The sequence below is a fragment of the Typha latifolia genome, chromosome 7 (genome assembly GCF_019914945.1).
Source record: "Typha latifolia isolate L0001 chromosome 7, TyphaL0001v2, whole genome shotgun sequence".
Classification (NCBI taxonomy): Eukaryota; Viridiplantae; Streptophyta; class Magnoliopsida; order Poales; family Typhaceae; genus Typha; species Typha latifolia.
In genome coordinates, this window is record NC_133092.1 from 2,945,064 (window position 1) to 2,960,080 (window position 15,017).

The 15,017-nt window shown below is 37.8% G+C and overlaps 2 protein-coding genes across 5 annotated transcripts; one reads left to right on the forward strand and one right to left on the reverse strand.

Annotated features, from left to right (window-relative positions):
* Positions 1 to 2,657: 2,657 nt before the first annotated feature.
* Positions 2,658 to 4,294, reverse strand: LOC140792539 (zinc finger protein WIP6-like). The gene is made up of 2 exons (XM_073143608.1): positions 3,662 to 4,294; positions 2,658 to 3,399 (listed from the first exon to the last, which is right to left on the reverse strand). The coding sequence occupies exons 1-2, from the start codon at positions 4,157 to 4,159 to the stop codon at positions 2,917 to 2,919; spliced, it is 981 nt and encodes a 326-aa protein (XP_072999709.1). The 5' UTR covers positions 4,160 to 4,294; the 3' UTR covers positions 2,658 to 2,916.
* Positions 4,295 to 6,041: 1,747 nt separating this feature from the next.
* Positions 6,042 to 12,482, forward strand: LOC140792458 (uncharacterized). 4 transcript variants are annotated; one of them, XM_073143475.1, is made up of 8 exons: positions 6,042 to 6,202; positions 8,795 to 9,465; positions 9,909 to 10,136; positions 10,221 to 10,313; positions 10,387 to 10,640; positions 10,715 to 10,926; positions 11,022 to 11,289; positions 12,027 to 12,482. In XM_073143475.1, exons 5-8 carry the CDS (start codon positions 10,389 to 10,391, stop codon positions 12,339 to 12,341), a joined length of 1,047 nt encoding a protein of 348 aa, XP_072999576.1. In that variant the 5' UTR covers positions 6,042 to 6,202; positions 8,795 to 9,465; positions 9,909 to 10,136; positions 10,221 to 10,313; positions 10,387 to 10,388; the 3' UTR covers positions 12,342 to 12,482. The 4 variants fall into 4 exon arrangements, with proteins under 4 accessions (XP_072999576.1, XP_072999573.1, XP_072999574.1 ...); XM_073143472.1 differs by lacking the exon at positions 6,042 to 6,202 and having other exon boundaries at positions 9,254 to 9,465; positions 10,221 to 10,299; XM_073143473.1 differs by lacking the exon at positions 6,042 to 6,202 and having other exon boundaries at positions 9,254 to 9,465; positions 10,221 to 10,287.
* Positions 12,483 to 15,017: the final 2,535 nt, after the last annotated feature.

The following is a 15,017-nucleotide window of genomic DNA, read 5'->3' on the forward strand; positions in this document are numbered from 1 at the left end:
GAAGCTTACTAGACACTTCAGAGAAATATTTTTTGAGAGGGTTAATTTGTCAAAAACTAATTCTCGCTACCAAACTCCTTTGTCTTAGCCCTTGATTTTGACTGTAAATGCCACAAAACGAGAGAGAAAACTAAGGAAGGTGACGAATTGAACGTTGACCATGACAAATAATATTCCTATGATGCGACGTGAATGTATATTGTTGATCATGACATTGCTGTAATATTTTCTACCCTCTTTTAAGTTCTGCATTTCATTTGTCGATGTTGTTTTAGAGTCTTGGGTTAAAAAGGATTAGACTTACTGAAATCAATTGACTATTATCAAATGCTTTCCAAGGTAATCGAGTGTGTGGAGAATTGGATTCGAAGAGAATAAATAGGCCTATAAATAATTAATTGTTAGAATATTTTGTTCTAATAATATTGTATGAGATGTGTTTCCTGTGGAACAGTGATTTTCTTTTGTTTTGTTTTGGTTTGGTTTTATATAGCACTAGTTCAAAATTAAAAATCTAGTGATTCAATATTTTTTAATAGATACAACAACATCATGAAATATATTTGATAGATATGCTTGAGTAGATTTTCGTGGTGCATGATTAGTTTAAAGTTAAAAGACCAAAAAAAGCGGCTTTAGGTAATTAACTAATCCTGATTTAATTGCCATGAAAAGATAGCGGCAATTTTAAGTTTACTGATCACTTTGATGACACAATTTAGTCAAAAACAGGAAAAAAATGCATCTGTTTCTATGTTTGATTAGAAAGTAATCAATTCTTAGGCATGGGAATATGCGATGAATTAGATGATTAGTCCCATGGGTTCTTAATAAAATAATTTATTTTATTTTATTAATTATGAGCCCTTAGGCTATAGGTAGACAGAAAACTTGGTATGACCTATTATATAGATTAGATAATTAAGCTAATCCTCTGAGAAAAGAGTTATAACAAGTCGATATCATATACTTCAATAAAAAAAAAGCTAAATATAAACACTAGTATTTACGATGGAATTGAATCCATGGTAGCTTCTTAATAATGCACAGTACACAAGTATTTAGAAAGGTGATGAGTTTTAGTAAAAGTAAGAGTGTTAGATAGTTGGTGTTAGTTAAATATTGGGCAAATTACAGTTTATCCTCCAGTGATTTAGTCTAATTTTAATTTACTCTCATGTTCTTGAGATGGCTTAAATCAAGTTGAAATTGTTAGTCAACTATTTTTCGGAAGGTAAAAATATTTAATTACTCTCATAAAAATACAGTCTACTATAATGATGGTGGAAGTAGTTTTGATAACTTAGCAAAATATATTTACGATAGAAAATATTACCATTAACGATGGTAATAAAATATAAATTACCCAAATTATAACCTTTTTCACGTAGGAATTTTTTTGGTAAAAACTCCTGAAACATTATTTAATATAAGATATCATTAAGCCTATGCTTCCATGGACTTACGTGTTTCCATGCAAACTCTGACGCACTCTACCTACTCAGGAAATGGACTTGTTCATTTCACACAGAGTTATTAACTCAAATCCAAAAGAAAAGAGAACTATTTGTCTTGCTTGATATATATATATATATATATATATATATATATATATATATTTTGAGAAGGCTTCGATCGAGCTAGTTAAGAAACGATCAGTGGGAAAGGGTTTTCTGGAAGGGTTTACTTCTTCTTTCTTCTTTCACGTCTTCTTCATCCGACAAAGATGGGTGGAAGTCTCATTCCCGGCCACATCCACACATCATCTTTCTAGCAATTCTAGTTTCTACCCAATAATCCACCCTTGGCTTTTTGACATCTCCCTACCTCTCCAGGTTCAACTTCAACCTGCAATCTATATATATACAAATAATACCTAGAAATGTTTTCCCACTTGGTCGTCACGTCCCTTTCCCTTCTTCTCTTATTTCAACTCAATAGGAACTAAGCAACAAGGAATTGGCTGAAACAGCCATTTGAAAATAAAAACTCCACAGGATGATGCCACCTATTACCTATACCTCTGTGCCGAAACAAAAGGACGGATTACATAATATCGTTACATGTGTGAGTGCTATTCTATCACTTTGACATATCTATCTATATATGTACGTAACATGAGTAATGCCTACAGAGCTAGGTGCATTCCCACTCCTCTAGTTAATTTTCCAAGGCCATGGTCAAGCCCACCTTCCCCCACCTTGTCTATTGGCATGCCATCATCGTCATCATCATCATCTCTGTGAACAAGCCATGTCCACTCCCTCTTGAGGTGTGTACACAAGATGGGTAGTGGTGGATCGGTTAGGGTCAGTGTGCCTCAAAGTTGGACTAGCAAAAAGTGATCTATATATTACTTAGACTTTTAGAAAAGAGGAATAGATAGCTATAGATATATGTGTGTGTGTGTCGTTCTTATAGTTATTGCACCCTTCTTTTATGTTTAATTAACTAAGCTTTAATATAATCTACTTTAGAATTTCTATCTAATCACGCGTGCTAAGTGTCCTTTTCTTGAATTCCAGTGGTCCGGAATAAAGATTATTCAATAAATTAAAAGAGATCATCATGTATCACATAGCAATTAATGGCAGAAACAAGGATAAAGGAATATAGTAAGTGATTCATAAAATTGCCCTTATAGTGAGCAAAGGAAGTTAACAAAGTTTCCTTACGAGTTACTCAATTAGTCTGTGAAGCTGGGAAATTTTCTCCAATACAAAGTTACAGATAAGACTCTGAAACTCTATATGATGAAAAGCTCCATGGCATTCTATAACCTGGGGGCAGAAGAAAATTCAACTACTTCACAGTCTTCTCCAAGGCAGTCTCCATTTTATTCTCCACGTCTAGAAAAAGAAAAAGGGTATATAGTTATGGCAGTGTTCTTATGCTCCAAAAGAACCAATCTACTTCTTACACTTCGGCGATCGCTTTAGCACAGGCGGGCGAACGATAAGATCTCGTAGAAATCTTGCTATCAAACCTTATGACGCATTGCCTTTCTCCTTCTTCATCAATGCTTGAAGGAAAGTAAGGAGAATGATCATTACCAAATGATCTAATATGATCATTGAGTGACCTCTTGTGCTTGAAATCAGACCCACAAGTGCAAAACCACTGCTTACCGCAGTTCTTCTCATGCGTCCTCCAGTCTCCCTTGACTGCAAAAGGCTTGGTGCACTTCCTACATTTGAAGGGCTTCAATCCATGCTTTCTCTTGTAGTGAGTCTGAAGAGTTCTAAAGTCCTTTAATGGCCTTGCCCTAGGATGGTTAATGTTGTTCTTGCACCCATGGGCACAGCAGTAACAAGGAAGCTTGAGAAGTGTCATAGTTTGTGCACCTTTAAGAGATTCTGGCCCCTTTCTATACTCTGAGCCATGCCCCCACATATGCATCTGCATCCAAGAATAGATATAATACGCTAGACTTGTTACAATTAAATGACTATAATTATCCTATGATCAATGAACTAACCAATACAAAAGTGTATATATAGAATTTGCCTGGTACTTATTTTGTTCAGGCAGATGCATGGATTCAAAAAGAATTGCTTAGCATCTATATGTCCTCTCTCCTAGATCTTCTTGATAAAAGTGTGAATTTTCCAAGAAAAGATGTTAAGTAAAAAAGTAAACATCATGCATGAGAGGCTCTAACCTGCATGTTGTTGTACCTATTGAAGCTCTTCTCGCACACGGAGCAAGAGTACTGCACTGGGCCTTTGAGGATTTGTTTGGGGGTTGGGATCCAAAAGCTGCTCTCTTCCCCAAAGGTGCAACCCTCCAAGACCCTCTTCATATCCTCTCCTCTCTTGCAGCTCAAAGCCTGCTTGCTTCCCTCGTCGTCACCTCCAGAAGCACCAGGCAACCCAATATTTAAAATCACAGTGTTCTCCTGATCACTATCCGTCTCACAGCGTCCTTCTCGTTCTTCTTTGATGGGCTTATCGGCCTTCTCAAGCCTACTAAGAAGTGGCAAACACTGATCTTGGACCACTTGTGCAATCTCTTCTTCTCGGTGCGATGGTGGTGGTGGTGGTGGTGGTGAGGAGGAGGATGATGGTGGTGGTGGCTTGAGCCATTCAAAGAAAGGAGAAGCTTGGAAGGAGAGGCCACAGTCCTCATCCATGGGGAAATTAATCCTCACGAAGCCCATCTCTCCCGAGAGCCTCCCAGCTCCTCTCCTTCCAAGTCTCCTAAGTCCTAACAAGAATGGGTGGAGGAGAGCAGTAGTCTTGGAGGACCTTTTGTTTTTTATGTCAAGGTATGCATGCCCTGGTCTAAATTTGGGAAGGGAAATGGTTAACTTGGTCTACTGCCGGTCTTTAAAGGGGCCGGATGATGAACTCATCGACTGCTCTGGATCCTATACAGAACATCGTTCCAGGATTTTTTACTATTTGGCAACAAATCAAGAAGTGCCAATTGTCATGCGAATACATTAACGTACGGTGATCCTTGTCTTCTTTTTTTTTTTTTTTGACCGAGGATATTCCCATGAACACGTGGGCAGTGCGTCATTTGTTGATTAATGTTAAAAGGTCGCAGGGTTTGGTGGGAAGAGGTAGAATTAACACTGGAAGTGAGTTTAGTGGAAAGAAGACCGATTAGACTAATCCTCATTTGAGGAAGAGGAGGCGGTTAATTTGGTTTATTACAATTATTTCCAAGTCCTTAAGAAGCCGAATACTCTTAACTAATTATTAAAATTAAAATAATTTAGACATATAAAAAAAATAAGTATTTTTTATAAATTTTTCTTAGTTAATAATATATCTAATTTTGTTACTAAATTATTTTAGACTATTGAATAATTACATAGCTATGGACTATGGTACGATTTTCTTTACGTGTGATGAGGGGTAGAAGCCCAGAATTGCGTGTACCGAGAGCCAGGAGAGTGAGGGTATTCACATGTACACGTGGCAGCGCGTCATTTGTTGATTAGTTCTGGAGGTCGTACGCCCGAGTGAGGATTCGGTGAGGTAGAAATTAACATTTGGAAAGTGAATTTAGCGAAAAGACGAGAGGCAGCAACGAAGGTTAATTAGACTCCACCTCGTGCCGTGCTGTTCCCTGCTGGCCTCTTGCTCTGGTCGCTGTTGTCTCTGGCTTGTTGGAGCTCCAGGACGCGACTTAGTCGGTCTCTCTCCATCGCTGACATTTCCTGCCCGCCTCGCCTTTTGCTGGGCCTCCTCTACTGCGGCTACTGTCAGTAGTGGATCCATTGTGGCAGTCGTTGGGTGGTTTATCTTACGATGTTGAGGTCCTACTGTAGTGCTAGCCGCTATTAAGTAGGGTTCTGTTAGGGGCCGAATTTAGTTTGGTGTTTTGATTAGAGTTTGTTCGGATGGTTTGGTCGGCCTCTATACGTGTTGGGTTTATTTTGGTTTGTGAAAGTTATAGGACGTCGACCCTTTGTTGAAAAACGTTAAGTCCTATTTTCTTGCAGAACGGTGTTGGTAGACGAAGAGAGAGGCTTGTTCTAGAGCCGATGTCCTATCCCCTTCGTTTTATTTTTTGGATGAGTGCTTTAATATTACATATTAATAAATTAATTATTGATCGATTTGTATTTCAGCCAAAAGTTGGGCTCGTTTCAGGATGTTATCTTATCTCTCCTTCTTGTTTTATATATTATGTTTTAGGTTGCAGCGTGTGTATATATACACATACGGGTACGGTTTGGTGGTTGATTTTTTTCAATAGCGTGTGTACATAATGGAAAAGTGCAGCTTTAATTGCTTTAGATTTAATATAACCTTAACTTAAAAGAGAATTTAGTATAAGTTAAAAATCTGATTAAATTCTTCCACGTGACTCCCTTTTTTTCCTTTTATTATTTTAATGTACACCTGGAGTTGGACTTGGACTTGGACTTGGACTTGGACTCGGTATGAGATAGAGAACTTGATCTTATTTTACTTTTACCGGATGAAATTACCAAATTGCTCTTAAAATAGAAGAATATTATTAATGCTTTTCCAAGATGGTGTTTGATTATAAAGTACGAATAATGGACACCTAATCTAAAAGATAGAGATCCATTTATAAGAAATAGAAAAGGACAGAAGTAAAACTGGAACAAATCAACTTTCCACGGAACTTCTTGCTTAGAATGTCGAAAAATAAGAGAGATTTATAATCTATTATTACAAGAATCCATTTCGTTGGCAGAAGTGGCTCCTCAAAGAGACAGGTCGGGGGCTCTTATTTCTCTTAATTTTCTCTCTATCCTTTTAAATTGAATGCTTTGGCTCGGCTATTTATTTGCACTAATTCTTGTTTGGGTGCTGATGAGATTTCTACTTGTGATTCTTGGTAATTTCCTTAGCATATTAGGTGTTTGAGGAAATGTGAGAACGACATATTAATATGCTTTAAGGAATTTGGTTTTGATAATTTATCACGAGATCACATGTTAGTGAGTCCTCATTAATTTAACTATAATTTTACAGATTAGTTCTCTCCATCCACTTGGCAATCTTGGTATGCATTCTTCTTCCCACTGTTTCAACTAGTAGTTGTAGGCTTGTAGCTGCAGCCCTTCTTATTTGACATCATAGCTGTGGGTTTGCTTGAAGGTCATGGTAATGTTTCAATTCAGATTATTTGCTAGCTAGAGATAGTTACAATTCTGCAGCTTCGCTGTCATGGATGTGCTTTATGTGACAATGTTCTAAGATAAGTGGCTCTACTGTCTCATAATAGTCTCTATTGGAAACTAAGATGCTACTCAAGTGGCCATTTTTCAAACAGCTTGACTCAATTGTTTTCTCATCAAACTTCATTGCAGCAGCCAAGTTGCTCGCTTTTCGACTTTTTATCTAGGTTCCACCTGAATAAATGAATCATATATGGCTATATGCTTATCAATTCTTTACTTTGGTCTTCCACATACTGCAGCTTTGCACCAAGTACTAACTATCTAGCTAGAGTTTGATGTAATTTGAATCTATTTGTTAGAACTATTTTGGATGTAACTTACATGCATCACTTGATAAGAGAACTTGGATATAAGTCCTCCGTTCTCCTCGATATATGACTGTCGGACTGTCGGTGTACAGTTTACTCTTATCTAGTTTTGCAAGCACAATCACATATGTAGACTTTTGGGGCTTTCTGAGGCCATATCCGCTTCTATACTGAAAAAATAATACTTAAACACATGTATGTATCTAAACTCTAGGCAATGATATCATTCATTTGCTTAAATAAAAAGCGAAAGAAATATTAAAAAATAAAAGCAAAGATGGACGCCAATATTTTAACGTAAAAAAACTCAAACGGAAAAAACCACGGGTCCAAACTTAGATCAAAACTAATCACTAAAATAATGACAGTTATAAGACTGACTCACAAAATAACCCGTCGATCCCCACGACTTTGTTCTTCTTAGTTTTGCTCACTAGAACCAACAATTCACCGCTTCTTATGATTGATATCCAACCTCAGTAGCTCTCGAGATTGATCTTTCGTCTAGATAGCCCTTAAGACGAAAGTTTAATGCCTTGTAGAAGAGATGGACCTTGTTGGTTGAAGAAACGATGTAGCCTCAAGAATTCTCCTTCAATTTTCCTTCTTTTCAACCACTCTAGAGTTAGGGCATCACAATGCTTATATAGATACTCAAGATACAGCAAAATCCAAGTTATATCCAAACTCACGAAAGTCCAAAATTTGCATATTACGTAGGTGCGTTTGAACGCGGCCCGAGTGCATTCGAATGCACTGACTTGTTCTTAGGTGCGTTCGAACGGGCCTAAGTGCGTTCGAACGCGGTGGCTTGATTTTCACAGGTTGCGTTCGAACGTGCAAAAACACTCCTCTGTATGTGTGAACGTGCTGTGAACGTATGTAGGGTGCGTTCGAATGGCCCTTGATTGCGTTCGAACGCGCACAAAAACAACACTCTTTGTTTGTGCGAACGTCTATGCTCGCGTTCGAACGCGCGCAAAAACAACACTCTCTGTCTGTGCGAACTCCTGAGAGCGCGTTCGAATGCGGTGTGAACGCAATGTGAACGTGAAAATTTTTCTCCTTTAATTTTGTAATTCTTCAATCCAAATACTTCCTAGACTTGTATAAATGCTCATATATATATGTATAAAAACACTTAGAATATTTTGTACATAATTGCCAACACTAAAAACTTAACATATACCATCGTCCTTTGCATAAAAGATAATAAATGTTTGCTCTAACCCTTAATCTTCAAATTAAAAGCATATAAACTTTGGAAACAAGTTCCATTTTAATTTTTTGACGGTTACTCTCTTACTCTTCTGAGACTTTCCTATGGTAGGTGAATTCCCGTTCCTTCCATGTTACTAGGAATTTAGACATTTGGCACGTATGGCCTAATGGGATAATTCAAATTTATTGTTTTATATCTTTTCTGTTAACATAATTGGTGTATGTATTTCAAGCTTTAGCGAGTCGAGTTTGATCGAGCCAGCCTCTGTTCAAGCTGTCTTGAAGCTATTTTTGAGTCTATGGTGACTGATCATGCTTGCTCATTTTTATTTGAGTCAAGCTTTATTTAAGTCTAAATCGAGATGAACTCAAAGTGTAGCTCGAGCAGCTTGATTTTTCTCACATCCCTTCTTAGTTTAAAATCAACAGCTGCTCTTCTTCTGGCTCTATCATGTTGGTCAGATGTATAAGTAATTTATCCAAGGAAAGGAAAGTCGGGTCATAACATTTGAATCATCAGAAGTGCATTTATGTATAGCTTTTTCTCTTCTTTTTTTCTTGTCTGTACTAATTAATTACTTGGAATGATCTGCAGTTTTCCAAGGCCATCAGCCCGTAGCTTATCACAGAAACCCGGATGCACTTTCTTCTACAATTAGCATCTTGAACAATGAAAATTCTTCTGTACACTGATTTCTTAGAGATGCGAATGTCATCTGATAAATCTAAAGCCAGATTTCTCGATAGCGAGGGTTCGATTTATTCCAGCTTATGGTGCAATTTCATCTTTCAAGGATTTTATTAGACCAGTTGCATTATCAGGTTTTCTCTGTCAAAAGCATCTTGTTTCAATGGTTAAGAAATCTCTCCTTCTCAGAGATCAGCAGCTATGTTACAGTTATCCCTAGCTGACCCAGTCATCCAACCAATGTGCATTGCTTTGTCCTTGTCGTTAATTTATTTGGGCTTATGTTGATTTTTATGGAATCTTAGTCTATTATTGATTTCCTTTTTAGCCGGAAAATTGCTGTTTTCTGATGAGAAATTGTTTCAGGAAGTTGTGTGGTTGTCTCTCTTGTTTCACAATGTGGTAGTGGTTCCACATAATTTAGCAAGCTGTGACCTTTCTCCTCCTCCCAAGCTACTCTTCTTCTCAAAGTAAGCAGACCAAGGTGGTCCACTCACCTGAGTGGCTCCTCTCTTCAGTCTCAATTGACACTAATGGCTGGACAAAAGGATTACTGTTGTTCTGGTTGCCGTTAAAAGGTGGGTCTAAATTCTTTGGTTATGCTTTAATTCATCAGTGTGGTTGGTGGACTATTACCATCAGTAATAGGTTTCCTCTTGACATTTTTATTTTGGTTCTCGAATGATGCTTGCCCATTTAATAGTACATGGTTTGTCCCAACCAACTTTGTGACATTTATGATTTATTAGCCTGCCTAGGGCCTCCACAAGTAAGACATTATTCTATAGGGGAAATTCCATATAAGGAGGATTAACATCAGTAAACCCAGGCTCAATTAAATTTTCTTCACTGTTCTCTAAAGCTTCTTGTAGGTTGGTATACCCTTCAAAATCATGGCCATTTTGCTGCTACTTTATCTATCTTTTTATAATTAACTCTTTACGTTTAAATATTGATAAGGTGAGATTTAAACGAATTAGGGATAAAAACCGAGGCTAACTACCGCGAATTAGTCAAGCAGGAATCAAATCAAGGGAAAAAAGAATGCAACAAGACAACGTGATGGTACTACTAGTCCTCGAGTTACTCGAACATGCAACAAGAAATGTGGACCAATCTCATTTTGGGAACCTACCTCGCTGGACTCTTCTGCCACCTCACAGCACACTCCAATCACGTGTCTAAGCGAGGGGCTGCTAAGCTCACCCAAATACCTCCCCCCAACATTGAGGATTTGACACACCCCCAGGTCTAGTATTACCTTTCCATTTCAAGCAAACTGGGGAAGCCAATCTATTCCCCACTGCAAGTTGCTGAAGATAAATCTTTCCAGGAATTCCCAAAAGCTCCACCACCTAAGGAGAGCAAAAGTGGAAGAAGAAGCCCATCGATTGGAGGAGGTTCTTCTTCGGGTGGCCTCTTTAAAGTTTCGTTTCTCTTGCTCTCCTCTCATCCAATAGGAAGGATGAGTCTAAGTATCGTCTTGGATCCTTTTGCAGATATGCTCACCAAAGTTGCAGCGATCCTAGTGATTGCTTTGGCTGGGTGGGCTTACCAGGCAATTAAACCTCCTCCTCCAAAGATTTGTGGAACTCCAAATGGCCCTCCTGTAACCTCACCCAGGATTCAGCTCAGAGATGGAAGACATCTTGCATACAAAGAGTCTGGAGTTCCAAAGGAGAAGGCCAAGTATAAGATCGTCCTTGTCCATGGCTTTGACAGCACCAAAGAGACCATCTTTCCTGCATCTCAAGTAACCAAAGACCCAAATTTCAACTCTATTCTTAATGTTTGGAAATCTAATCTGTTGTGCTGTTTTGATTCCAGGAGCTGGTGGAAGAACTAGGAGTCTACTACCTGTCATTTGACAGAGCAGGGTATGGCGAGAGTGACCCAAATCCAAAGCGCAGTGTAAAAAGTGAAGCTTTTGACATCCAAGAGCTTGCAGACAAGTTGGAGCTTGGAGAGAAGTTTTACGTGATAGGAGGCTCCATGGGGGGTTATCCAACTTGGAGTTGTCTCAATTACATTCCACACAGGCAAGCAATTCTGACCCATAGATACTCGTCACTACTCCAAATTGCAGATCAACTAGCTACATATATACTTATAAAAGAGCTGTGAACTGTATCAGATTGGCAGGAGCAGCACTAGTTGTGCCAGTAGTTAACTACTGGTGGCCTTCATTTCCTGCTAATCTATCAGGGCATGTGTTTGGAAATTTGCTGGCGGGGGACAGGAGAACATTTTGGATTGCACACCATTTGCCTTCCCTTTTATATGCTTGGATGACTCAGAAATGGTTCCAGACGTCGCAGGCCGCCGCAGGGCATCCTGACATTTTCCCTGAGCAGGATAAGGAGGTTATTAGAAAGAGGGAAGCACTCCATCCGTCAACTGGGGTATGCTCCTTTTGCTTTGCATTTATCTCTCTTTGATCAATCTACACAAGCTGGGAAATAGATTAGTCTGCGAAATTATTTGAGGTAGCATTTCAGCCATTTTTCTTCTTTCTGATAATTTGCTATCAGGGTTCATTTTCGTATGTTCAGATTCCAGTTCAAGTGGAATTCAGAAATTTACATCCAAAACAAGAGAAAGTTTTGAACTTTATTACTATAGAGTTGAGCACCACATTGGAATTCGATCCTAAAGAGCATGGATGATGGTGATTAATAATAATTCACTAATGCTAAGTTACCAGAAACCCATGTCACAGAAGCAGAAACAAAAGCTTCTTGCTTCAAATTCTTATCCTCTCAAAATTTGTTACCTGTCACTGCTAAATTAGAGAGCAAAAATCAAGGGAAATACATTAGAAACACCTTACACTTCGCCTTTGTTATCATTACGTATGGATTTGTTTAACATTCGGCCCACGTATTTTACTTCTAACGTCTCGAAAACACTAAACTACTTCTTATTTTATGTTAAAGACTAATTTCCTTTCTACTTTTACTTTTGAACCTTTAAAATCTTACTTAAGAACATTAAAAGTTATATTGCATTTACATTTACAGTTAACCTAACTGATCTATTTCCTTTTGAGGTATTAAAAGCAAAGGTAAATAGGTCGAATGATAAATACCCATGGATATACTCTTGCAACTAATATTCATTTGCAAATTGTTTATTACAGCTTCCGAACAAAGCTAGGCAACAAGGAGTGTTCGAATCTCTCCACAGAGACTTGATGGTGGTCTTCGGCAACTGGGAGTTTGATCCTTTGAGGATGAAGAATCCATTCCCCAACAACGAAGGCTCAGTTCACATATGGCAGGGCTACTTTGATAGGTTTGTTCCAGTGGAGCTACAACGCCATGTTGCAGAGAAGCTTCCATGGATACACTACCATGAGAACCCTCAAGGTGGCCACCTCTTCATAGACACTGGCGGCTGGGCCGATGCAGCACTCAAGGCTCTTTTGCTCGGAGAGGAGCCATCCGTTGCTTAAATTTAGCTACCAATGCAAAGTATGCCTTGGATGTGGAATCTTAGTAGTTTCATCGTTGATCGATATGTGAGAGATGAGAGGGTATCTTGTGTTGGGAATTCGTATAATAATCTATATAATTTATAGGAAAATTTTTATTTAGCCTCCTCTCCTTTTTGTGTGTTATTTTTGTTTCTAATTCTGCTTTTTTAACCTATCTAAATTGAATTATACTTTTAATTGTACGTCTTTACAAAAATTCTTAGGCTAATTTTTATCCAACCGAATTGGACGGAACGATATATTTTTTTTTTTTTAAATATTAAAATACTCTAGGACACTTTACTAATTTGGTTGAATATTAATTAGTCTTTGTGACAAAAAATAATGATAGAAAATTTAATAGATAGTAAATATAAAACAGCCAATTTAGACACATAAAAATATAGAGCAAAAGAAAAGAAAAAAAAAGAGCAAACCAAATTTTGCCTCATTTATATAAGGCAAATACTTCAATGCAACTTTAAAAATTATAATCTTAATCCAACGGCTATAATAGCCAGTTTTCATACCCGGTACCGGTTTCCCGGTACCGGTTCCAAAACCACATTACGTAAGAAAAAGAGTATATCAGTTAAGAAGATTAATTACGTGTGCCTAACTTTCCAATTTTCTTATTATACCCTTGAAGATCTTAACCATTAGATCTTCATCAAAGTGATTGATAAGTACGGAAGAAGCGCTCTACACGTTTTTCCGTTAAGATTTCTCTCTTAAATATAATTATGCCTTAATTATAGGAGATATCATTTAATATTAAATAATTTAAATTTGATTGTTTGGAGATAAACTTTAATTTAAATATAATTCTCTATCTCTATCTATTAAAATTTAATTTAAATCAATTTTAAACTAATGGGAGATATATATGTAAATAATAAAAAATAATTAAAAAGATAAAATGTAATTAAAATTTTATCAAGTTAATTATAAAAGACATCAATACCCTTATTTTAATATATATACATTAGTCTCAGTTAATGATATATATGTCTTTTACTTAATAAAATATTAAGATAATATAATTGTTAAAAAATAATGTGCAAGATTATATATCTAAAAAAAATTACCTGCTAAACCGGTAATATCTTTCATTCCTATTATACCCTTAAAGATCTTAACCGTTAGATCTTCATCAAATTGATTGATAAAGAATTAATTCGATTGCAAGAAGAAACCTCTTTATATAAATAAATACGTATAACTTGTGCAACATAATAACGACGCGTGTCATCTTATACCGTACGACCGGTACGACCATCCGGAGCAAAACAAGACCACTATACCCTCGTTGCGGCAAGATAATGCCCGGAATGCCATCCGAGGGGACGAGGCTAATCCCGTCCGCGAAACATTTGTCTACCGTCGGAGGCCTTCGTCTCCCCGACCGACACGTGTCTCAGACGTGTCAAGAGAACCGGCAGGCCCTCGCCCTCACCATTCTCATTTCTATTTAATTAAAGCGAGCCTTTCTAACCGAACCATTTCCTCGTGGGTCCCGCTTTACTCTAGCGATAAGATTGCGTAAGCGGGCCCCCCCCGTGTGAACCCGAAAAAGGAAATAAAAGGGCAAAATGGGGTCGTAGTAGTTGTCTATAAATAGCCAAATGTCTCTAGATTTCATTCTCCCTTACTTCCCCTCTTTAAGCGTTGCCCCTGTAATTCACTTATTATTCGTGCTTCCTCCTTGCACCTCTTTTCTTTTGGAGGGAGGAGGATTCGACCAAGACCAATGCATGGCTTAATTGAGCTCCGACTCCCTTGTCGATTTGGCGAACGAGTTTGCTGTCAGTGTTTTTGAGGCGACCTGGGTGGAGATTTTTTGGGGACTTCTCTTTGGATAATAAAAAGATTAAGAAAGGTATCTCTGGTTCCTTCTCTACTCTAAATTCTAGTTTGACATATTTTCCAGTAGTTAAAATGGATTAGACTCATATCGCGAGGAAGTCTTTTACTTTCTTTCTTTGTTATGCTCTGGGCCTAACTTTGAGCTGACGTGGTGATGATCTTTTATTTTTTTTCAAATAAATCATGAGTCAGTGGGATAGCACTCCCTAATATTTAGGTCGAAAAGCTTAAAACTGAGCCTTTAAAAACATTTAAGATTACTTTTATATTATTAATATAATTTTATGTTTGGTTACTAGACTAAGGTTATTTTAAAGTAAAAGTTCTGTAGAAGGGTATTTAACCCTATTTTCTTTTATTCTTCTGCATTCATTCCTTAAGCGGTGGAGTTGGTAAACAAACCGTGGGCCAATATGGTTTTTGGATATCTAAGCTCCAATCCGACGGTCCGAATTGATCCTCTCCCTGCGCTGGCTCCCACCCACAACAAAAATCTCTGTCGTCTTGCACTTACTATGCACACACATACATGCAGGCATACGTCCAAAGTCGAACAACATCCCAATCCGTTTCTCTTATTATCTGCTCCTTTTAGTTTTAGGCAGTGCAGCGAAGGGAATCGTAACCGAGCCGGGGGTCTTTTTGTACTTATTATTAAGCTAAAGCTAACAAACGAGACGCTTCTGGGGATTTCTTCGGATACTTTGTACTGCGTGCGTGCTGCTACCCAGCCTTCTCGTTGCTTCTAAGAGCTTTATGAATTTATTAATGTAACTGACTCTGCTACAG

What these genes read in the sequence shown, in the direction of transcription:
- LOC140792458 (XM_073143472.1), top strand. Translation starts at nt 9,981, where the DNA reads ATGCAACAAGAAATGTGGACCAATCTCATTTTGGGAACCTACCTCGCT. An exon ending in AGGATTTGACACACCCCCAG is followed by an intron (nt 10,137 to 10,220) that starts GTCTAGTATTAC and finishes AAATCTTTCCAG; the next exon opens with GAATTCCCAAAAGCTCCACC. An exon ending in CACTCCATCCGTCAACTGGG is followed by an intron (nt 11,290 to 12,026) that starts GTATGCTCCTTT and finishes TGTTTATTACAG; the next exon opens with CTTCCGAACAAAGCTAGGCA.
- LOC140792539 (XM_073143608.1), bottom strand. Translation starts at nt 4,159, where the DNA reads ATGGGCTTCGTGAGGATTAATTTCCCCATGGATGAGGACTGTGGCCTC. An exon ending in ATAGGTACAACAACATGCAG is followed by an intron (nt 3,400 to 3,661) that starts GTTAGAGCCTCT and finishes TCTTGGATGCAG; the next exon opens with ATGCATATGTGGGGGCATGG.